The sequence below is a fragment of the Chanodichthys erythropterus genome, chromosome 16 (assembly GCF_024489055.1).
Source record: "Chanodichthys erythropterus isolate Z2021 chromosome 16, ASM2448905v1, whole genome shotgun sequence".
NCBI lineage: Eukaryota > Metazoa > Chordata > Actinopteri > Cypriniformes > Xenocyprididae > Chanodichthys > Chanodichthys erythropterus.
In genome coordinates, this window is record NC_090236.1 from 12,732,334 (window position 1) to 12,749,790 (window position 17,457).

The following is a 17,457-nucleotide window of genomic DNA, read 5'->3' on the forward strand; positions in this document are numbered from 1 at the left end:
GTTACCCCAGGGGGTTTGACCGGCTGCTCTCCCCGCTATGGCACGTGGACTATGGGGTAAGTTGGCACATTGGGAACCAGCGATGAAATGGCTTTTCAAAGTAAGACAATTATGAAATGAAAAACAATTCATGAAACAAGAGAAAAAAAAAATTGGCCTATGTATTTTATTCTAGACATTTGTGAAAAATACTCTTGTCATGAAAAAAAACAGGTCGAGCTTTTTCCAAGTTCATTATTTTCTTCTTAATGCATGTCCATGTGTTGTTATTGCAATTGGAACCAACATCCAAAAACACTGCAAGAGAAATAAACTGGGAATTTTGATGACGTGAATCTAAATCAGCCTGTGTGTGTTTCTGTTAGCGCACACTGCCATCTTGTGGACATTACAGTACAATGCTCAACAGTTTCACAATCCCGGTTTCTCTTCAGGGAACCTGTGTCAGATCAATGATGCCTGTGATCAATCAGCTCCAAAAATAAATACAAAACCTGTGCTAACTGAAAGAAAACAAGATGGCAAAAAGGACTGAATTCAGTATTTGATGATAATATAGCTTAATGAGAGATTTACAAGCCATTTAAAAGAGCACAAATTAGGATTTTAAACACAGCACATGGGTTTAAATCAAAATCCTGAAACTTTCTGTTTATGAAACAGACTTAAATAAAAGATTTTCACCCCAGGCTGTTACATTGATGTGTTTGAAACATTTATGCATTTTATGTAGATGTATTAATTCATCAAAGGTGTAACTCTCTCCTGGAGTTTTGCCTCCAGTGCTTGAACAAAAGTATCGAGACAGCAATGTGCTCGGCGAGGAAAGAGTTAAGAGCGAGTGCTGCTGACTGTGCATGCGCGCGTGAACTCCCACAGTTTGATCAATGTCTGTCCGCTGCTCTTCTGTCCGTTTCCAGTGGCTCGCGGAAGATTCGGACTATGCCGTTTACGCACTCCAGAGTCCCACATCCGCTCGCAGAGGAACATCTGTGCTGGGAAACCGTATCAGTGACTGTCCAGCTTTAAAATGTGTCTCAAGATGCCAAATTTGATTTTGACTTTTTATTTACTTCAAGGACTGAATAACTTTATCAGCGCGCAAAGTTCTGCGCCCTGGAGGAACCGGATCCAGTGGGTGAATAACGGCCAGGTGTTCAGTTTAATGAGCACCGGCTCAGAGTATCACGCACCGGTGGTGTCCAGAAGACAGTCCAGGGTTTACATGAGCAGCAGCAGAGATGCTGCCCCGGACAGGGCCATGCGAATTCGAGTGGAAGCGGTTGAGAGACCCACTAGCAGCGTACCGGACAGCAGCACCGCGCTGCTGGGCCCCGACCGCATGCAGTATATAGTGGCCAACAGCCGCGCACCTGGTGCCCGACAAATGCAGGTGCGCCAGAGGCTCAGAGGTCCTCCCGGAACCAGAGCTAACAGCACCGTCCTGTCTGAATACTCAGGCGGTGGAAGGACCCCGGCACAGGGGGGGAATAACGCACGGAGGGCGCCAGCGGTTGCCAATCTCCAACAGCTGACCGCGCCCACGGAGAATTCAAACACCTTAAGTTCAGATCATGGAAACTATAATGAAGCGGCTCTCCCCAGAGCGCAAGCTCCAAATGTCCCAGTCGAGCAGGGAACAACGTCTGAAAGTATGGCAGGAGATGATCCTCGAAACAGGAATACGGTCTTCTACAACATCTATCCACCCGGCGGCAGGACGCTCATCCCCCGCAGACCGCCGCCTGGCACCGGGTATGGCACCAGGTATTTCCAGAACGGTGAGCTGTGCGTAAAGCACGAATTTAACCTCAACATATGTGGCAATGTGCGGTGTTTATTTAAAAGGCGTGTTTTCAGTATGATCATGTTGTGCAGGTCTTCCGGACCTTGTGCCAGATCCATATTCCATCCAGGCGGGATCATACATCCAGCGCGTCCAGATGTACGCGCTCCGATGCGCGGCGGAGGAGAACTGCCTGGCGCGGTGCGTAAATACAGATTTTTCCTATGAATTATTATCTGTGTAGATTTACAGCGTCCCCAAAAAGTATTTAAATACTTAACTCGCACTTAAAGATTTTCTTACCTATATAATAATATAATATTCTTATCTTTCTTATCATGTTAAATAGCCTGTAAAAGTAAATGTTGCATAGTTTGAATATTAGTGAGAGCTTTTTATGTGGTCTGGTCTATTGTACTACACTGTTGGTTTAACTTTAAAAAAAAAAAAAAATTAAGTTACCTGGTTGCCTTAATTTTTGATATCATTGAAATTAAACATTTGAGTTGATGCATATTATGTTATCTGAACACATTAATTATTTAAGTTGATTTGGCAAAAGAGAAGATGTGATAAATCATGAAAATCATTTTTATAGTGTACAAATATATCCAAACTTTCCATTTTTGTGAGGTGGGGTCATCAGTATTGGTGGTTGCATGACCTCTCGTGACCCTATGATCCATGAGCTCATCCTCCGCTGTCTTTCATCTCTCAGATCTGCGTACAGACCCACGGTCAGAGACCTGGACTTCAGGGTTCTCCTTCGGTTCCCACAGAAAGTCAGAAACATGGGGACGACTGACTTTCTGCCGGTCAAACCCAGACATCAGTGGGAGTGGCACAGCTGTCATCAGTGAGTTTACTATTAGAATTAATATATTTATTATAATTGATGATAAAAATTATAGTACTACAACCACTTTTACTGTAAAACAATCACTGCAATTCATGCCACGTGCTTTCATAAAGATGGCGCAACAGCAATATTATAAAATACAGTCCTTTTGAATATTCCTTAGTGTTAATAATCAGAATACACAGTGCTTCTGTCATGTAATATCATTCATTTCACGCCACAGCTGATGCAATTAGAATTTCAAATCAGATTTATCCGCCTCAGAAATTATTTAGACACTTTATTTGTCTAATAACCTAATTTTATCATTATTTTTATTATAAATTATGATAAAATTATAGATACTTAAACCCCTTTACTGTATTGCATTTCATGCATCTTGCTTTTATAAAGTGGCAGCAACAGCAATATTATGATCAATAACAAAGTTACATTTATTAGTATTAAAAAAATATATATATATATAAAAAAAAAAAAAAAAAATCAGCAGATCTTCCACCATGTAATATAGTTAATTTCACTCCACGGTTCATGCAATCAGAATTTAGAATCAGAACTATTTGATTTATAGTAAATTTTGTGATGCATTTCAATGGCTTGCTAATTATTCTTTTTATAAATTATGATGAAATTATACTAAAACCTCCTTTACTGTAATAAAATCACTGCAATTCATGCCTTTCATAAATCTGGAGCAACAGCAATATTATAAAATACAGTCATTTTCAATATTTCTTAGTATTAAAAATCAGAATAAACAGTGCTTCTGCCATGTAAAAGTTCATTTCACACCACAGCTGATGCAATTAGAATTTTGATTCAGAACTATTTGATTTGTGATGCATTTAAATGCCTTGCTAAATATTATTTTTTATAAATTATGATAAAATTATAATACTTTACTGGGGTACAATCACTGCAGCTCATGCCTCTTGCTTTTATAAAGTGGGAGGAACAGCAATATTATAAAATACCTTAAAAGTTCAATAAAAGTTGTTTATTAGTATTAAAAATAAACATTAATATAAGATTCGTCTCATGCAGTTAGAATTTAGAATCTTAACTATCTTAAAAAAAGTAAGTTACCTGGTTGCCTTAAAATTTTGAGTTCATTGAAATTAAAAATCTGAGTTAATACAATGAAGGCGATTGATTTAATCAACAGAAACACTAAATGTTATGTTATCTGAACCACATTAATTATCAAAGTTGATTTTACAAAAGAAAAAATGTGCTAATTTTTACAGTGTGTGAGTGATGCATTTCGGTTGCATAAGTGCGAGCAATAGCAATAGTAGTGCTTATCAAAACACATGTAAAGTGCATTATGAGACTCATCCGTCTGAACTGTGTGGAATCCCACATGCAGGCACTATCACAGCATGGATGCATTTAGTCACTACGATCTCCTGGACATCAACACCGGACAGAAAGTCGCTGAGGGACACAAAGCCAGTTTCTGTCTGGAAGATACTGGCTGCGATCCTGGATTTCACCGCAGATACGCATGCACCGCACACACACAGGTACGAACACACTGGTGAACTAAAACTATTGCACACATTTCTGCCATATTTAGTGTTTTGGTTTCTGATGTATTTTCAGGGCTTGAGCCCAGGCTGCCACGACACATACGCTGCCAACATCGACTGCCAATGGATCGACATCACAGACGTGGCCCCTGGGAACTACATTCTTAAGGTATGACGGGTTTTGAGAAGGTTTCTCGGTGTGGAGGCGATGCTGACATAATGGCTTTCTAAAACGGATGCCGTCTCGTTTTCCTGTGCAGGTCACTGTCAATCCAGACTTCCTGGTGCCCGAGTCGGACTTCTCCAATAACGTTGTGCGATGCGAGGTCATTTACACGGGCATTTACATCCAAACAAGAAACTGCATCATAACTGGGTGAGGAAATGTGTTTTTATTGATTTTCTGCACATTCTCAATATTGTAATCAGAGCAATAATCCACTCTTTGTTTCTTACTGTTTCCACAGGAGTTAAAGTCCCTGGGTCGGGTTAACAAGTTGATTTTTAAAGGCCTATATAATAGGTTTAATTATAAAGATTATTTAATTTAAAGCTTTATCAGTAACTTGAAACATTCCTTATATTTGTTGGAATAATATCTAATGACAAACGTACTGTATCTATTTTAGATGAGTTTGATTTCTTGCCCTAGTGAAAGTGGGAAAACGTACAGTTGCAATTTTTAAGTCATTGTTTTTGTGATGTTTGCATTTTATTTTAAACGACTAGATTAGTATGTTGCTTTTTAGTGTTTGTATTTATTACATAGATCATGTATAAAAAAATATAAGCATCTAAGTTCATATTGTTATTTGGACTTTTTATTAGATGGTGAATTCATAGTGGTTGAGTGTTTTCCTCCAGCGCAGACCACTAGTGTAAGATATACACTTGAAATATTCAAAAGGTTTGGTTTTCCAGGTGTCCGCCCATATTTCAGTGCAGTGTCTTAAACATCTTGAAAAGCTTTGCTGCTTCTTTGCCATGATTATAAGAATCTTTCCATGAATCCTGGACTTGGATGGACGAAGTCGTTTGTGGCTTGATATGCAATAAACAGAAATGGAGAGAATGTAATACAAAAAATGGATTGTGGTTCTTTTCTAAACTCCTTCTTCATTAAATCACTGGTTCATTCAATACAGTAAAGTTCAAATGAGCTATCAGTTGAGATGTTTAAACTGGAATGAAGGCATTATTGAAGTGTAGATGTGGGATGAAACATTCTCAAGCACATGGAATGAGAGTTTAAGGCGAGCCAAAGACATCTGAGACGTTTTAATACCTCTTCTTGGTATTTACGGTACAGTAGAGTAAAAATTCAACTGGGTGGAACTGTTTGGGTGAAAGTGGGTTGGGAGATTTTTCCCTCTTATTATGACTTTGGAATAAATAGTTTATATTTAATATTTCCTAATTAAGTTTATAAACAGGACACTTAATCTTTTTCAGCTTTTTATTTTGCACATTCCGAGATGAAAACTGAATATTGTTGAGCAGCATTTTCTTCTTCTTGACCACATTTTCTACTGATTATATTAGGATAAAATGTCATCTTTCTGGCTATTTACATACATTTTGCCCCATTATTTAACCTACTCTGAAGACAAACATCCTGTGCATGAAGGCGGCAATCCCAGAATGCATTTCAACTCATGCAACGCATCATTGTGAAAAAAAAAAAAATCTATTTAAATGGTGGACAAGGTGAGAGAGATGTTAATAATGAATATTATTTCTTACAATACTAAACATTGTTAAATATTAATATCATTAATAGGCTAATTAATTCTTTATTTATTCTTCAATTTAGAGATTTCACATTTGAAATAGGCTAGTTAACCCTGGGTCATTCTGAACTGAATCCTGGGCTATCTTGCTTCCCGTTTCACATTGCTCATAATTTACCCGGGTTATTCACACTGTAAATTCCTAAACCCTAGTGTGTTTGTTTCCGGGTCAATACTGATTTTTGGAAGAATTAGTTCTTTAAAAGCTTCACTTATATCCAGCTATTAAACCCATTTTAGCTCTAACTTGAACCTTTACTACTTTTTAAGAGTAAATAAATAAAAACTGATTTAACTCTTTGATGCTGCTCTCATGGGTTAGGTTTGATAATGTTTTTTTTTTTATTTAATATTGTATTTTTAGAGGATTTTATTGTACTAAATGATTGACCTGAAAACTGAATTTCCAATTTAAAGGGTTAGTTCACCCAAAAATGAAAATGATGTCATTTATTACTCACCCTCATGCTGTTCCACACCCGTAAGACCTTCATTCATCTTCAGAACACAAATTAAGATATTTTTGATGAAATCCGATGGCTCAGTGAGGCCTGAGCAATGACATTTCCTCTCTCAAGATCCATTAATGTACTAAAAACATATTCATGTGAGTTCAGTGGTTCAATATTAATATTATAAAGCGATGAAAATATTTTTGGTGCACCAAAAAAACAAAATAACGACTTATTTAGTGATGGCAGATTTCAAAACACTGCTTCATGAAGCTTCGGAGCGTTATGAATCTTTTGTGACGAATCATGAATCATGAAACCGCCAAACTGCTGAAATCACGTGACACAAACGATTCATAACTCTCCGAATCTTCCTGAGGCAGTGTTTTGAAATCGGCCATCACTATATAAGTCGTAATTTTATTACATACTGTGCCTTTAATTTAGTCTCTTTTTAAAGAAGACACTTGGCAGACTATTGCTTAAAAATTGAAACAAAAAATGTATGTTTATTATTATGAAAAATGCACAAAAATACTATTTTTAAATATGATATGAAATATATATTTTCCAAAACACTTCTCACTCTTAAACTGTTATAGAAAAAAATTGAGGCTGAAATATAAAGAAATTAGCTTTAAGTAAGATTTTGTTTTGCCGCAGTACCAAAAGTTTCCACTACTGTATGTGAAATTCTTCTCCCATTCATTTTTGACTGTGAACAAGACATTTTTTCGAATCATGTCCATGATTTTGTTTTTCACATAGCAACTGCCAAAACCTTTACAAATGTTTCTGATTCTAAAAAAACAAAACCTAACATTTTTCGGTCAAAAATGACCAAACAGCACCAGAGGGTCACACTGTCATATATACACTCTAAAAAATGCTGGGTAAAAAACAACCCAAGTTGGGTTGAAAATGTACAAACCCAGTGATTGGGTTGTTTTAACCCAGCAGTTGGGTTAAATGTTTGCCCAACCTGCTGGGTAGTTTTACTTAACTCAATTATTGTTTAAAAATTACAGTATTGCTTACTTAAAATGAACCCAAAATATCTTGAAAATTAACATTTATTAATATTTTAATAATTTAACATTTTAATTTCATTTTAGATTCATTTTAAGTCAGCCATATAGTCATTTTCAAACAATAGTTGGGTTAAATGAAACTACCCAGCAGGTTGGGCAAACATTTAACCCAACAGTTGGGTTAAAACAACCCAATCGCTGGGTTTGTCCATTTTCAACTCAACTTGGGTTGTTTTTAACCCAGCATTTTTTAGAGTGTACAGTGAGTCTCCCTATTCTTTGCTCTTTTAGATGGTGTGATTTCATCAGACTGCAGGTCTGCAGAAGTTTGGATCTCGAGGATCTCGGCCTGTTTACTGACACCGACCTGTGAAGGCCGAGATGTTATTAAACGCTCCGGCCATGTGTCTACCAGCGCTGAGTGAATGAATGAATCTCTCTTCTGTCCACTGCCGTTTCTCTTGCAGATCCAGATCTATTTTTTTCCTTAGTCATTTTAAACAGGACATAAGAAGTGAAACATGGATGTTTTATTTATCATTTTCTATTCCGCACCCTTCTTCCACAGAACCGTATAGTCTGACAGTTCATAACAACAAACATTTGAACAGCAGCTCACTCATAGAGAAGTTTAACTTGGGGAATATATATATATATATATATATATATATATATATATATATATATATATATATATATATATATATATATATATATATATATATATATATATAGTACAGTCCAAAAGTTGGGAACCACTAAGATTTTTAATGTTTTTAAAAGAAGTTTCATCTGCTCACCAAGGCTACATTTATTTAATTAAAAATACAGTAAAAAACAGTAATATTGTGAAATATTATTACAATTTAAAATAACTGTTTTCTATTTGAATATATTTGACAAAGTAATTTATTCTTGTGATCAAAGCTGAATTTTCAGCATCGTTACTCCAGTCTTCAGTGTCACATGATCCTTCAGAAATCATTCTAATATGCTGATCTGCTGCTCAAGAAACATTTAATGTGTACAATTGTACAAAATATTTGTGTACAATATTTTTTTTTTTCAGGATTATTTGATGAATGGAAACAGTGTTTATCTGAAATCTAATCTTTTGTAACATTATAAATGTCTTTACTGCCACTTTTGATTGATTTAATGCATCCTTGCTGAATAAAAGTATTAATTTCTTTAATTTCTTTTCAAAAAAATAAAAATAAAAATTCTTACTGACCCCAAACTTTTGAACGGTAGTGTATAATGAAGCTTTGTATTTCAGATAAATGCTGTTCTTTTGAACTTTCTATTCATCAAGGAATCCTGAAAAAAAAGTACACAACTGTTTTCAACATTGAAAATAATCATAAATGTTTCTTGAGCAGCAAATCATCATATTAGAATGATTTCTGAAGGATCATGTGACACTGAAGACTGGAGTAATGATGCTGAAAATTCAGCTTTGCATCACAGGAATAAATTACTTTGTCAAATATATTTAAATAGTACACAGTTATTTTAAATTGTAATAATATTTCACAATATTACAGTTTTTTACTGTATTTTTAATTAAATAAATGTAGCCTTGGTGAGCAGACGAAACTTCTTTTAAAAACATTAAAAATCTTAGTGGTTCCAAACTTTTGGACTGTAGTACTGTATGTGTATATATATATATAATGTTTTTGAGTCTCTTCTGCTCACCAAGGCTGCATTTATTTGATCAAAAATTCTGTAAAATAACTGCTTTCTGTGTGAATATATGTTAAAATGTGATCAAAGCTGAATTTTAAGCATCATAACTCCAGTCTTCAGTGTCACATGATCCTTCAGAAATCATTCTAATATGCTGATTTGCTACTCAAGAAACATTTCTGATTATTATCAATGTTGAAAACAGTTGTGCTGATTCATATTTTTGTGGAAAAAGTGTTTTTTCAGGATTCTTTGATGGACAGAAAGTTGAAAAGAACATCTCAGTGTTCTGTATCTCATATTATTTTCATTGAATCAGTGTTTTGCTTTGTAAAATCCTTCTGGGATGTTTCAGACTCAAAGGCTCAAGAATGAGAGACAACTGTGAGCCAATAAGGTTAAATGTAATGAGAATGAACACAGAACGAGGCGTTTATTCTGGCGCTCGTGGGGAGCTGAAGCTGTGCCAGAATAGATTCTCAGTGTTTTTGAATGTGTCTGGAAAAAGCCCATTTCCTCTGCTGCTCTCCGCTCGTTCTGCTCCGTCTCGCTGCTCCGCTCTAATATTCACTCATGGCGAAATTCAGAATGGCAGATGGACTCGTTCTCTGTGTTTCTGTGCTGTTTATAGGACATAAAATGGGAACATGCTCAGCATCTTATTTACTGTCTCACTCAGGTCAATAGACGAGCGCTTGTTGTTGAACAGAGAGCTGTTGAAGCTGGTCAAATAAGCTATTTTTTTTATTGCCAATTACTGAGAAATGCAACTTACACCATTTTTCGAAAACATTTATCAGCTCTCTTTAGCACCATTATTTTTTGCATGATTTTCATTACAATCATGCTTATTCCCCAATGCAAACTTTAATAATGTAATAACATTTTGCTTCTTTTTTTTTTCTTTAATTCTCATTATTTGAAGATTTAAAGTGATGTTGCACAGTAATTTAATCAGTGTATTATTTGTGGGTTCTTTAAAACATCCTTTGTGAAACTCAGTAAGGTTGTAAACCCCTATAGGTGCTAATTGGAAATATAGTTGAGAGCGTATATAGAGCACTCGTGTTCAGTTGATGGAGGAAAAGCTTTTGTTTTCCAGCAGTTTGTTCCTCTCAAACATGTCATGTTGGTGAAGATGTGAGTGTTTGAACAGCTGCTCAGATGCTGAGGGTCTCAAACACACACACTGAGACTAATTAAGACTTTCCCAGAGTCATTTCATGTCCAAGCGCTAATGGAACTTCACTCAATGAGACAGTGCTGGTTAATAATGTATGTCCACATTCATATAAAGATAATAATGATAAGATTACATTTAATATATTTATTCAAAGTGACTTATTTCATGCACTTATTCAATGTACACATTTTTTTTTCAAGGTATAGGGTTTTTTTGTCAAAAAAAGTCATACTCTAGCAACCAACAACACCCAACTGCTCTCAGAATATCTTATTAATCACACTTCAACAAGCAAAAAAACTTTAGCAACACACCAGCAACCATCCAAAACATTCTAGCGTCATGAAGATGATTTTTGCATGAGCAAAAAAATCATACAAAAATTCAGTGTCACATGATCCTTCAGAAATCATTCTAATATGCTGATCTGCTGCTCAAGAAACATTTAATGTGTACAATTGTACAAAATATTTGTGTACAATATTTTTTTTCAGGATTATTTGATGAATAGAAAGTTCAAAAGAACAGTGTTTATCTGAAATCTAATCTTTTGTAACATTATAAATGTCTTTACTGCCACTTTTGATTGATTTAATGCATCCTTGCTGAATAAAAGTATTCATTTCTTTAATTTCTTTTCAAAAAAAATAAAAATAAAAATTCTTACTGACCCCAAACTTTTGAACGGTAGTGTATAATGCTACAGAAGCTTTGTATTTCAGATAAATGCTGTTCTTTTGAACTTTCTATTCATCAAGGAATCCTGAAAAAAAAGTACACAACTGTTTTCAACATTGAAAATAATCATAAATGTTTCTTGAGCATCAAATCAGCATATTAGAATGATTTCTGAAGGATCATGTGACACTGAAGACTGGAGTAATGATGCTGAAAATTCAGCTTTGCATCATAGGAATAAATTACTTTGTCAAATATATTTAAATAGTACACAGTTATTTTAAATTGTAATAATATTTCACAATATTACTGTTTTTACAGTAAAATCAAAAATGGTAAAGTCAAGACTTTTATTAAAAAATATTTATTTATTGTTTGTTTATTTGTATTTTTTTAAATCTTTTGTCCCCAAAATCAAAGTGTGCAGAGAAACATTGCAGAGAAAGCCATATTTTGATTATATATTATTTTTGTTTACACAATTGTAGATTTGTGTCTTTTAAAATTTTTATCTCAATCCTTAAATCAGCTGAAAAAAGTAGACTAAATGCATTAAAATTGCTCTCTAAATTACTTGAGATGTATTGATTAACTCCTCTAATGTTTTATTTAATTTATGTTTGACAGTTATGTTCTGTTAGCCAAGTTAGTAAAACTTGGCATGTGTTTTAAACTTCATTTTTAAAAGATTTCTTCTGGCATCCCTGTTTGTTACTGACTCTTAAACGCAAGGCCTATGGAAGTGTGTGTGTGTGTGTGTGTGTGTGCGTGCGTGCGTGTGTGTGTGTGTGTGTGTGCGTGCGTGCGTGTGTGTGTGTGTGTGTGTGTGTGTGTGTGTGTGTGTGTGTGCCAGTCACATTGGCACGCCTGCATTGGCACAGTTTCTTCCACACAGAGTGGAGAAATTCCTCAGCTAATGTCAGCCTAGAAAACCAGGGGAAAACTATTAGCCTGAACGCCACAGAGACGCAATATCATGAGCCGGAGACAGAGAGACATTTCGTGTGGGTTTATATATACATCTGCCAGACATGTCGAAATGCATAACATAAACATGTTCAGCTGTGAAACATGCTGACACCGCACAACCCCGAGAACATGCTGTCTGTGTGTTACATACACTGAACCCGCAAGTTCAAGAGGTGACTGATGTTCAAGAAAACATTTGAGAGAGTCTATGTTTCAAGATAGATAGATACACGGACAATGGATGGACAGATGGATGGATGGATGGATGGATAATGGATGGAAAGACAGACAGACAGACAGACGGACGGACGAACGGACGGACGAAAGATGGATGGATGGATGGACAATGGATGGACAGACAGACAGACAGACGGATGGACGAAGGATGGACAGACAGATAGATAGATAGATAGATAGATAGATAGATAGATAGATAGATAGATAGATAGATAGATAGATAGATAGATAGATAGATAGATAGATAGATAGATAGATAGATAGATAGATAGATAGATAGATAGATAGATAGAGAGATGGCTAGATAGAGAGATGGCTAGATAGATAGATAGATAGATAGATAGATAGATAGATAGATAGATAGATAGATAGATAGATAGATAGATAGATAGATAGATAGATAGATAGATAGATAGATAGATAGATAGATAGATAGATAGATAGATAGATAGATAGATAGATAGATAGATAGATAGATGGCTAGATAGAGAGATGACTAGATAGATAGATAGATAGATAGACAGACAGACAGACAGATAGATAGATAGATAGATAGATAGATAGATAGATAGATAGATAGATAGATAGATAGATAGATAGATAGATAGATAGATAGATAGATAGATAGATAGATAGATAGATAGATAGATAGATAGATAGATAGATAGATAGATAGATAGATTTTATCATCTGGAAAATTTTTCAAACTATTTATAAGTGCTGCTGGACAGATGATGTTTTTGTTTGAGTTGTGATCAAACAGGAAGTAGTTGTGTGTGTCTGTTCCTCAGGATGTTTACCTGTTCCTCTTCACACAGGTATGGCCCAAAATATTTAGTGTCTGTGAGAATGACATCATCTGCCCCGGTCTGAGGGTGTGACAGGCGGCCGCTGGCGTCAGGGAGGGTGTGCGTGTGTGTAAGAGAAAACGTGCTGCTTGTGTGTGTTTCTGTGTGAGCTTCTACGTTTGTGTGTGTGTGTAGATGGAAGTGTGTGAGAGTTGCTCAGAAGGGTGTGTGTGTGTGAAGGAAACCCAGAAATGCAGTGGTGGTTTCCATCAGAACCGCACCGGATCGGTGTGTTTCAAAAATCAGATCGCTCATACTTCAACACCCAGAGAGAAACCATCTGAATCCTTCTGAACATGTCAGAGACTTTCTTCACTTCCAACTTCCACTAAATATTTCCAGCTGAACATCTGTGTGTTTGTCTGAACTCTCAAGATGTTTTCATTGAGAAACAACTACTGATTTAGGACTGTTTTGAAGCTGTTTTCAGCATTGATAATAATCAGAAATGTCAGCAAATCATCATATTAGAATGATTTCTGAAGGATCATGTGACTGAAGACTGGAGTAATGATGCTGAAAATTCAGCTTTGATCACAGCAATAAATTACATTTTAACATATATTCACATAGAAAACAGCTATTTTAATTGCAATAATATTTCACAATTTTTACAGTATTTTTGACCAAATAAATGCAGCTTTGGTAAATGTAAAATACTTAATCCTTTAGTTTTTATCCGTCATGGACATTTATGATTAAAATATAATCTGCTGTTTATGGAGTATGTGAGCTGAGCAACATCATCCCATCATTTTCCAGCTTTCTTTCACATCTCTGTCAGTGTTGAGTTCAGTCTTTGTGTGACACTTAACACGTCTCTGTCATCTGACAAACCTCTTCATCGCCTGCCTTTCATCCCTTCACTCCAGTTTTCCCCCCTCTCTCTCTCTTTCTCTTCCCTGTATTCCTCACATCGATTTGTTTCTGATTTGCTCATCAACATCATCTCAGATGCCTCTCCCATGGAGAGTTGAAACACACACAAATAATATATTTATATATAATCTATTTTTAATCTCTATAATAAAAATGTATAATTCAGATTTTGATCTCCATATACATTTACATATATATATCTTCCAAGGGGTTTTTTCCCTCCTAGGACTTTTTTCCCAGTGCTAGCACGCTGGGTTTTTCTCCTAGGGGGTTTTTTCCACCCCTGGAAGTCAGCCGACATTGGCTTAATGTAGCACCATCTTGTATATGTTACATATTACCACACTTGTTTGTACAGTTTATTTTTAACCACTTCCCTTTTTCTGTGCTTCTAATATGTAAAGCTGCTTTGAAACAATTACCAATTGTAAAAGCGCTATATAAATAAATTTGACTTGACTTGACTTGACAAATAAGTCATTAGTCAAGAATATAGCAGCTCAGATCATTTGATGAGAAATGTTTAAGATCATATTGAGACTTTGTGAACAATTCGAGATATTGAGATCTGAGAAGCATGCAAAAGATTCATTTTGCTCTTCATTTAATCAAAAATTGTTGCAATTAGCTTAGAATTTATTAATAGCTTTCCTGGAAATTAATTTGTTGAGATAACTCAAATATCCAAGTTGTCACTTAATACAGCTTAACATTTCAAGTTGAATACAATTTTAAGGTAGCATGAACGCTTTTTTTTTTTACAGTGGAGAATGTGTTTTCCAAGTTTTCTGTTAGAAAAAGAGACAAGTTTCTTATAACTTATTCTGAAGGCTTCAATAATGCAGAAGCGCTCACAGGTTCATATTATTCTTGGATGGCAGGTTCCTTGTTTAGGGGAAATAGTGTTGAGCAGTTGCTGTTTGAATGGACATTTATTTTTACGGTATGTTGTTTTTGGTCAGAGTCGCTGTCTGACGCGCCGCGGGACAGCTGTGCTGAGGAACTACATCCAAACACATCAACATCCTCAAGAAGCCTGTATTATTATGATAAATTATCACAGATATTAATTATAAATCAGTTACCTGTTCTTTAAATGTTCTTGTTTGCCATCAAAGAGGCTCATGGGTGAAAATATAACATCTAAGACTTTATACTTGAGATGCAAAATGAAGATGTGAATTCTTGTTTACTGAGAAATGAAGTCAATTTATGCTTAAATCAAGAACAAATATATTTCAAAGATTTGAAATAAGTTAATTTTTGGCACATATTTGTTCTTCTTTCAATCATAAATGCATTTTTTTAATCAGTTTCTCAGAATTTCTTAAATTAAGCCCTCAAATCAGAGCAGAAAGTCTTTAATTCATAAACATGGTATTCATTTTTGTCTTGTTTTCCAGTAGAAATATCTAAACATTCATAAATCAAGATATATTTACTTGAGAAGCAAAATTACTTTGTTTTCTGATAAATTCATCACAATTTGGTGAAGAAAAATCTGTCATTGGGTTCAGAAAAATAAACTAAATTCAGAGAGGAAAACAAGTTTATTTTTCTTATTCCACTGGCACATAAACTCGCTTTTTGTAAGCAAGACTTTTTGTCATTTTGCTTCTAATTTATCTTGATTTGATCAATATCTGTACTGGAAAATGAGAAAAATACTGAATAAGAAAATAATTTGTGTGTGTGTGTGTGTGTGGCACACACTGCAGAAAAAACATCTTCCTCAGTATTTTTGTCCTTTTTAGTTGTTTTTCTTTTCTTGGGAGGAAATTCGCTTGATCATGGTCCATTTCCGCCATTTTTATTCATGTGCTACTTCTCCTCAGCTGTGTAGACGCTTTGAGTAGTAAAAAGAAACGAAAACACAAGCGATTTTGAATTCCTGACGCAATTTTTCATATATTAAGCTATGCTTGCTTCTCCTTATATGTTTGACGGGAAGTAATGCGTCCCAGAATCATCTGCGTTGTTTAGTCGGCGACTCAGGCCAAGAAAAATGACTGTGTTTGACCTTGTGCCCTCGGATAACCCACAGTCACTTAGCGGCTAGTCACAAGCAGCACACCCCGGTTAACCTGCACACCATTTGTCTTTCTGGGGCCAGACGGGAGAAGAGACGGGTCACAGAATGACTCAATGTTTGTCTGCTCCGCCTGGAGTCCAGCAGATGAGAGTCTGAGCAGGGGAATCGGAGGTTCCTGAATCATGACAGGACAATGAGGCCGATCCCAGACCCGTCAGATGTCTTTAAATGCTCAGGACTAATGAACTTTAATTAATCAGACAAACATCTTAAGCACACTTGCTGCTCTGAAGCAATTTAGCATTAGGCCTTTCAACAAAGTGAATCTCATGAAAACATGTCCAGGTCACATTTTACACATTCATTTTTGTGTGTTACAGTTATAAGCATTTTGGGGGATTGTCAAAAAAAAAAAAAAAAAAATCTATATATATATCTATATATATATATATATATATATATATATATATATATATATATATATATATATATATATATATATATATATATAAAATCTTCACTTTTTCATTTTCATGTAATTTTCTTGTATATTCATGAAAAAAATTAGATATAGTTTTAGATTATATATAGAATGAGATTTTAATGCATTACAGTGAGCATTTGGGGGAATTAATTTAAATGTAATTTTTTTTTTAATTAAATAAAATAATATATAAAATTAAATAAAAATGTAGATGTATATATTATAAAATCTGTATATAAAATGCATATATATATAGTATTTTTTATATATATATATATATATAAAAAATGTAAATATGAATGGGAATATACTTCAGAGATATTTTACTCATAAGAATATCTAGGGTTGCCGTTAATTGTGTCCAACATGTATTAGAGAGAAAAAAAAAAATGTATATATATAGAATATATATATATATATATATATATATATATATATATATATATATATATATATATATATATATATTTACATTTTTTTTATTTTTTTTTTTCTCTAATACATGTTGGACACAATTAACGGCAACCCTAGATATTCTTATGAGTAAAATATCTCTGAAGTATATTCCCATTCATATTTACATTTTTTAGCACACCAGGATGACTAGGAGCATGAGTATAAACATTAAGAAAAACAAAGGCCAAATTCCCTTAATCATTCATCACAATGAGAAAACTCAAAGAATATAGTTCTGATGTGCAGCAAAAGATTGTTGAGCTTCACAAAATAGAAAGTGGCTGTAAGAAAAAAGCGAAAGCATTGAAAATCCACATTTCCACCATCAGGGCAATAATTAAGAAGTTCCAATCAACTAATGATGTTACAAATCTGCCTGGAAGAGGACGTGTGTCTAAATCATCCTAATGTGAAGTGAGGAAGAAAGTTGGAGTGGACAAAGATTCTCCAAGGATCACAGCTGGAGATTTGCAGAGATTATTTGACTCTCTGGGTCAGAAAGCATAAAAAATTATCAGACAACACCTACATCCCCACAAGTTGTTCGGG

General features: G+C 34.8%; 1 protein-coding gene across 1 annotated transcript; it reads left to right on the forward strand.

Annotated features, from left to right (window-relative positions):
• Positions 1-939: 939 nt before the first annotated feature.
• Positions 940-5,193, forward strand: loxl5b (lysyl oxidase-like 5b). The gene is made up of 7 exons (XM_067363173.1): positions 940-1,781; positions 1,879-1,987; positions 2,505-2,642; positions 4,015-4,171; positions 4,251-4,346; positions 4,438-4,553; positions 4,645-5,193. The coding sequence occupies exons 1-7, from the start codon at positions 1,031-1,033 to the stop codon at positions 4,649-4,651; spliced, it is 1,374 nt and encodes a 457-aa protein (XP_067219274.1). The 5' UTR covers positions 940-1,030; the 3' UTR covers positions 4,652-5,193.
• The last annotated feature ends 12,264 nt before the right edge of the window (positions 5,194-17,457 follow it).

What these genes read in the sequence shown, in the direction of transcription:
- loxl5b (XM_067363173.1), top strand. Translation starts at nt 1,031, where the DNA reads ATGTGTCTCAAGATGCCAAATTTGATTTTGACTTTTTATTTACTTCAA. An exon ending in GAGTGGCACAGCTGTCATCA is followed by an intron (nt 2,643 to 4,014) that starts GTGAGTTTACTA and finishes TCCCACATGCAG; the next exon opens with GCACTATCACAGCATGGATG. An exon ending in CATGCACCGCACACACACAG is followed by an intron (nt 4,172 to 4,250) that starts GTACGAACACAC and finishes ATGTATTTTCAG; the next exon opens with GGCTTGAGCCCAGGCTGCCA.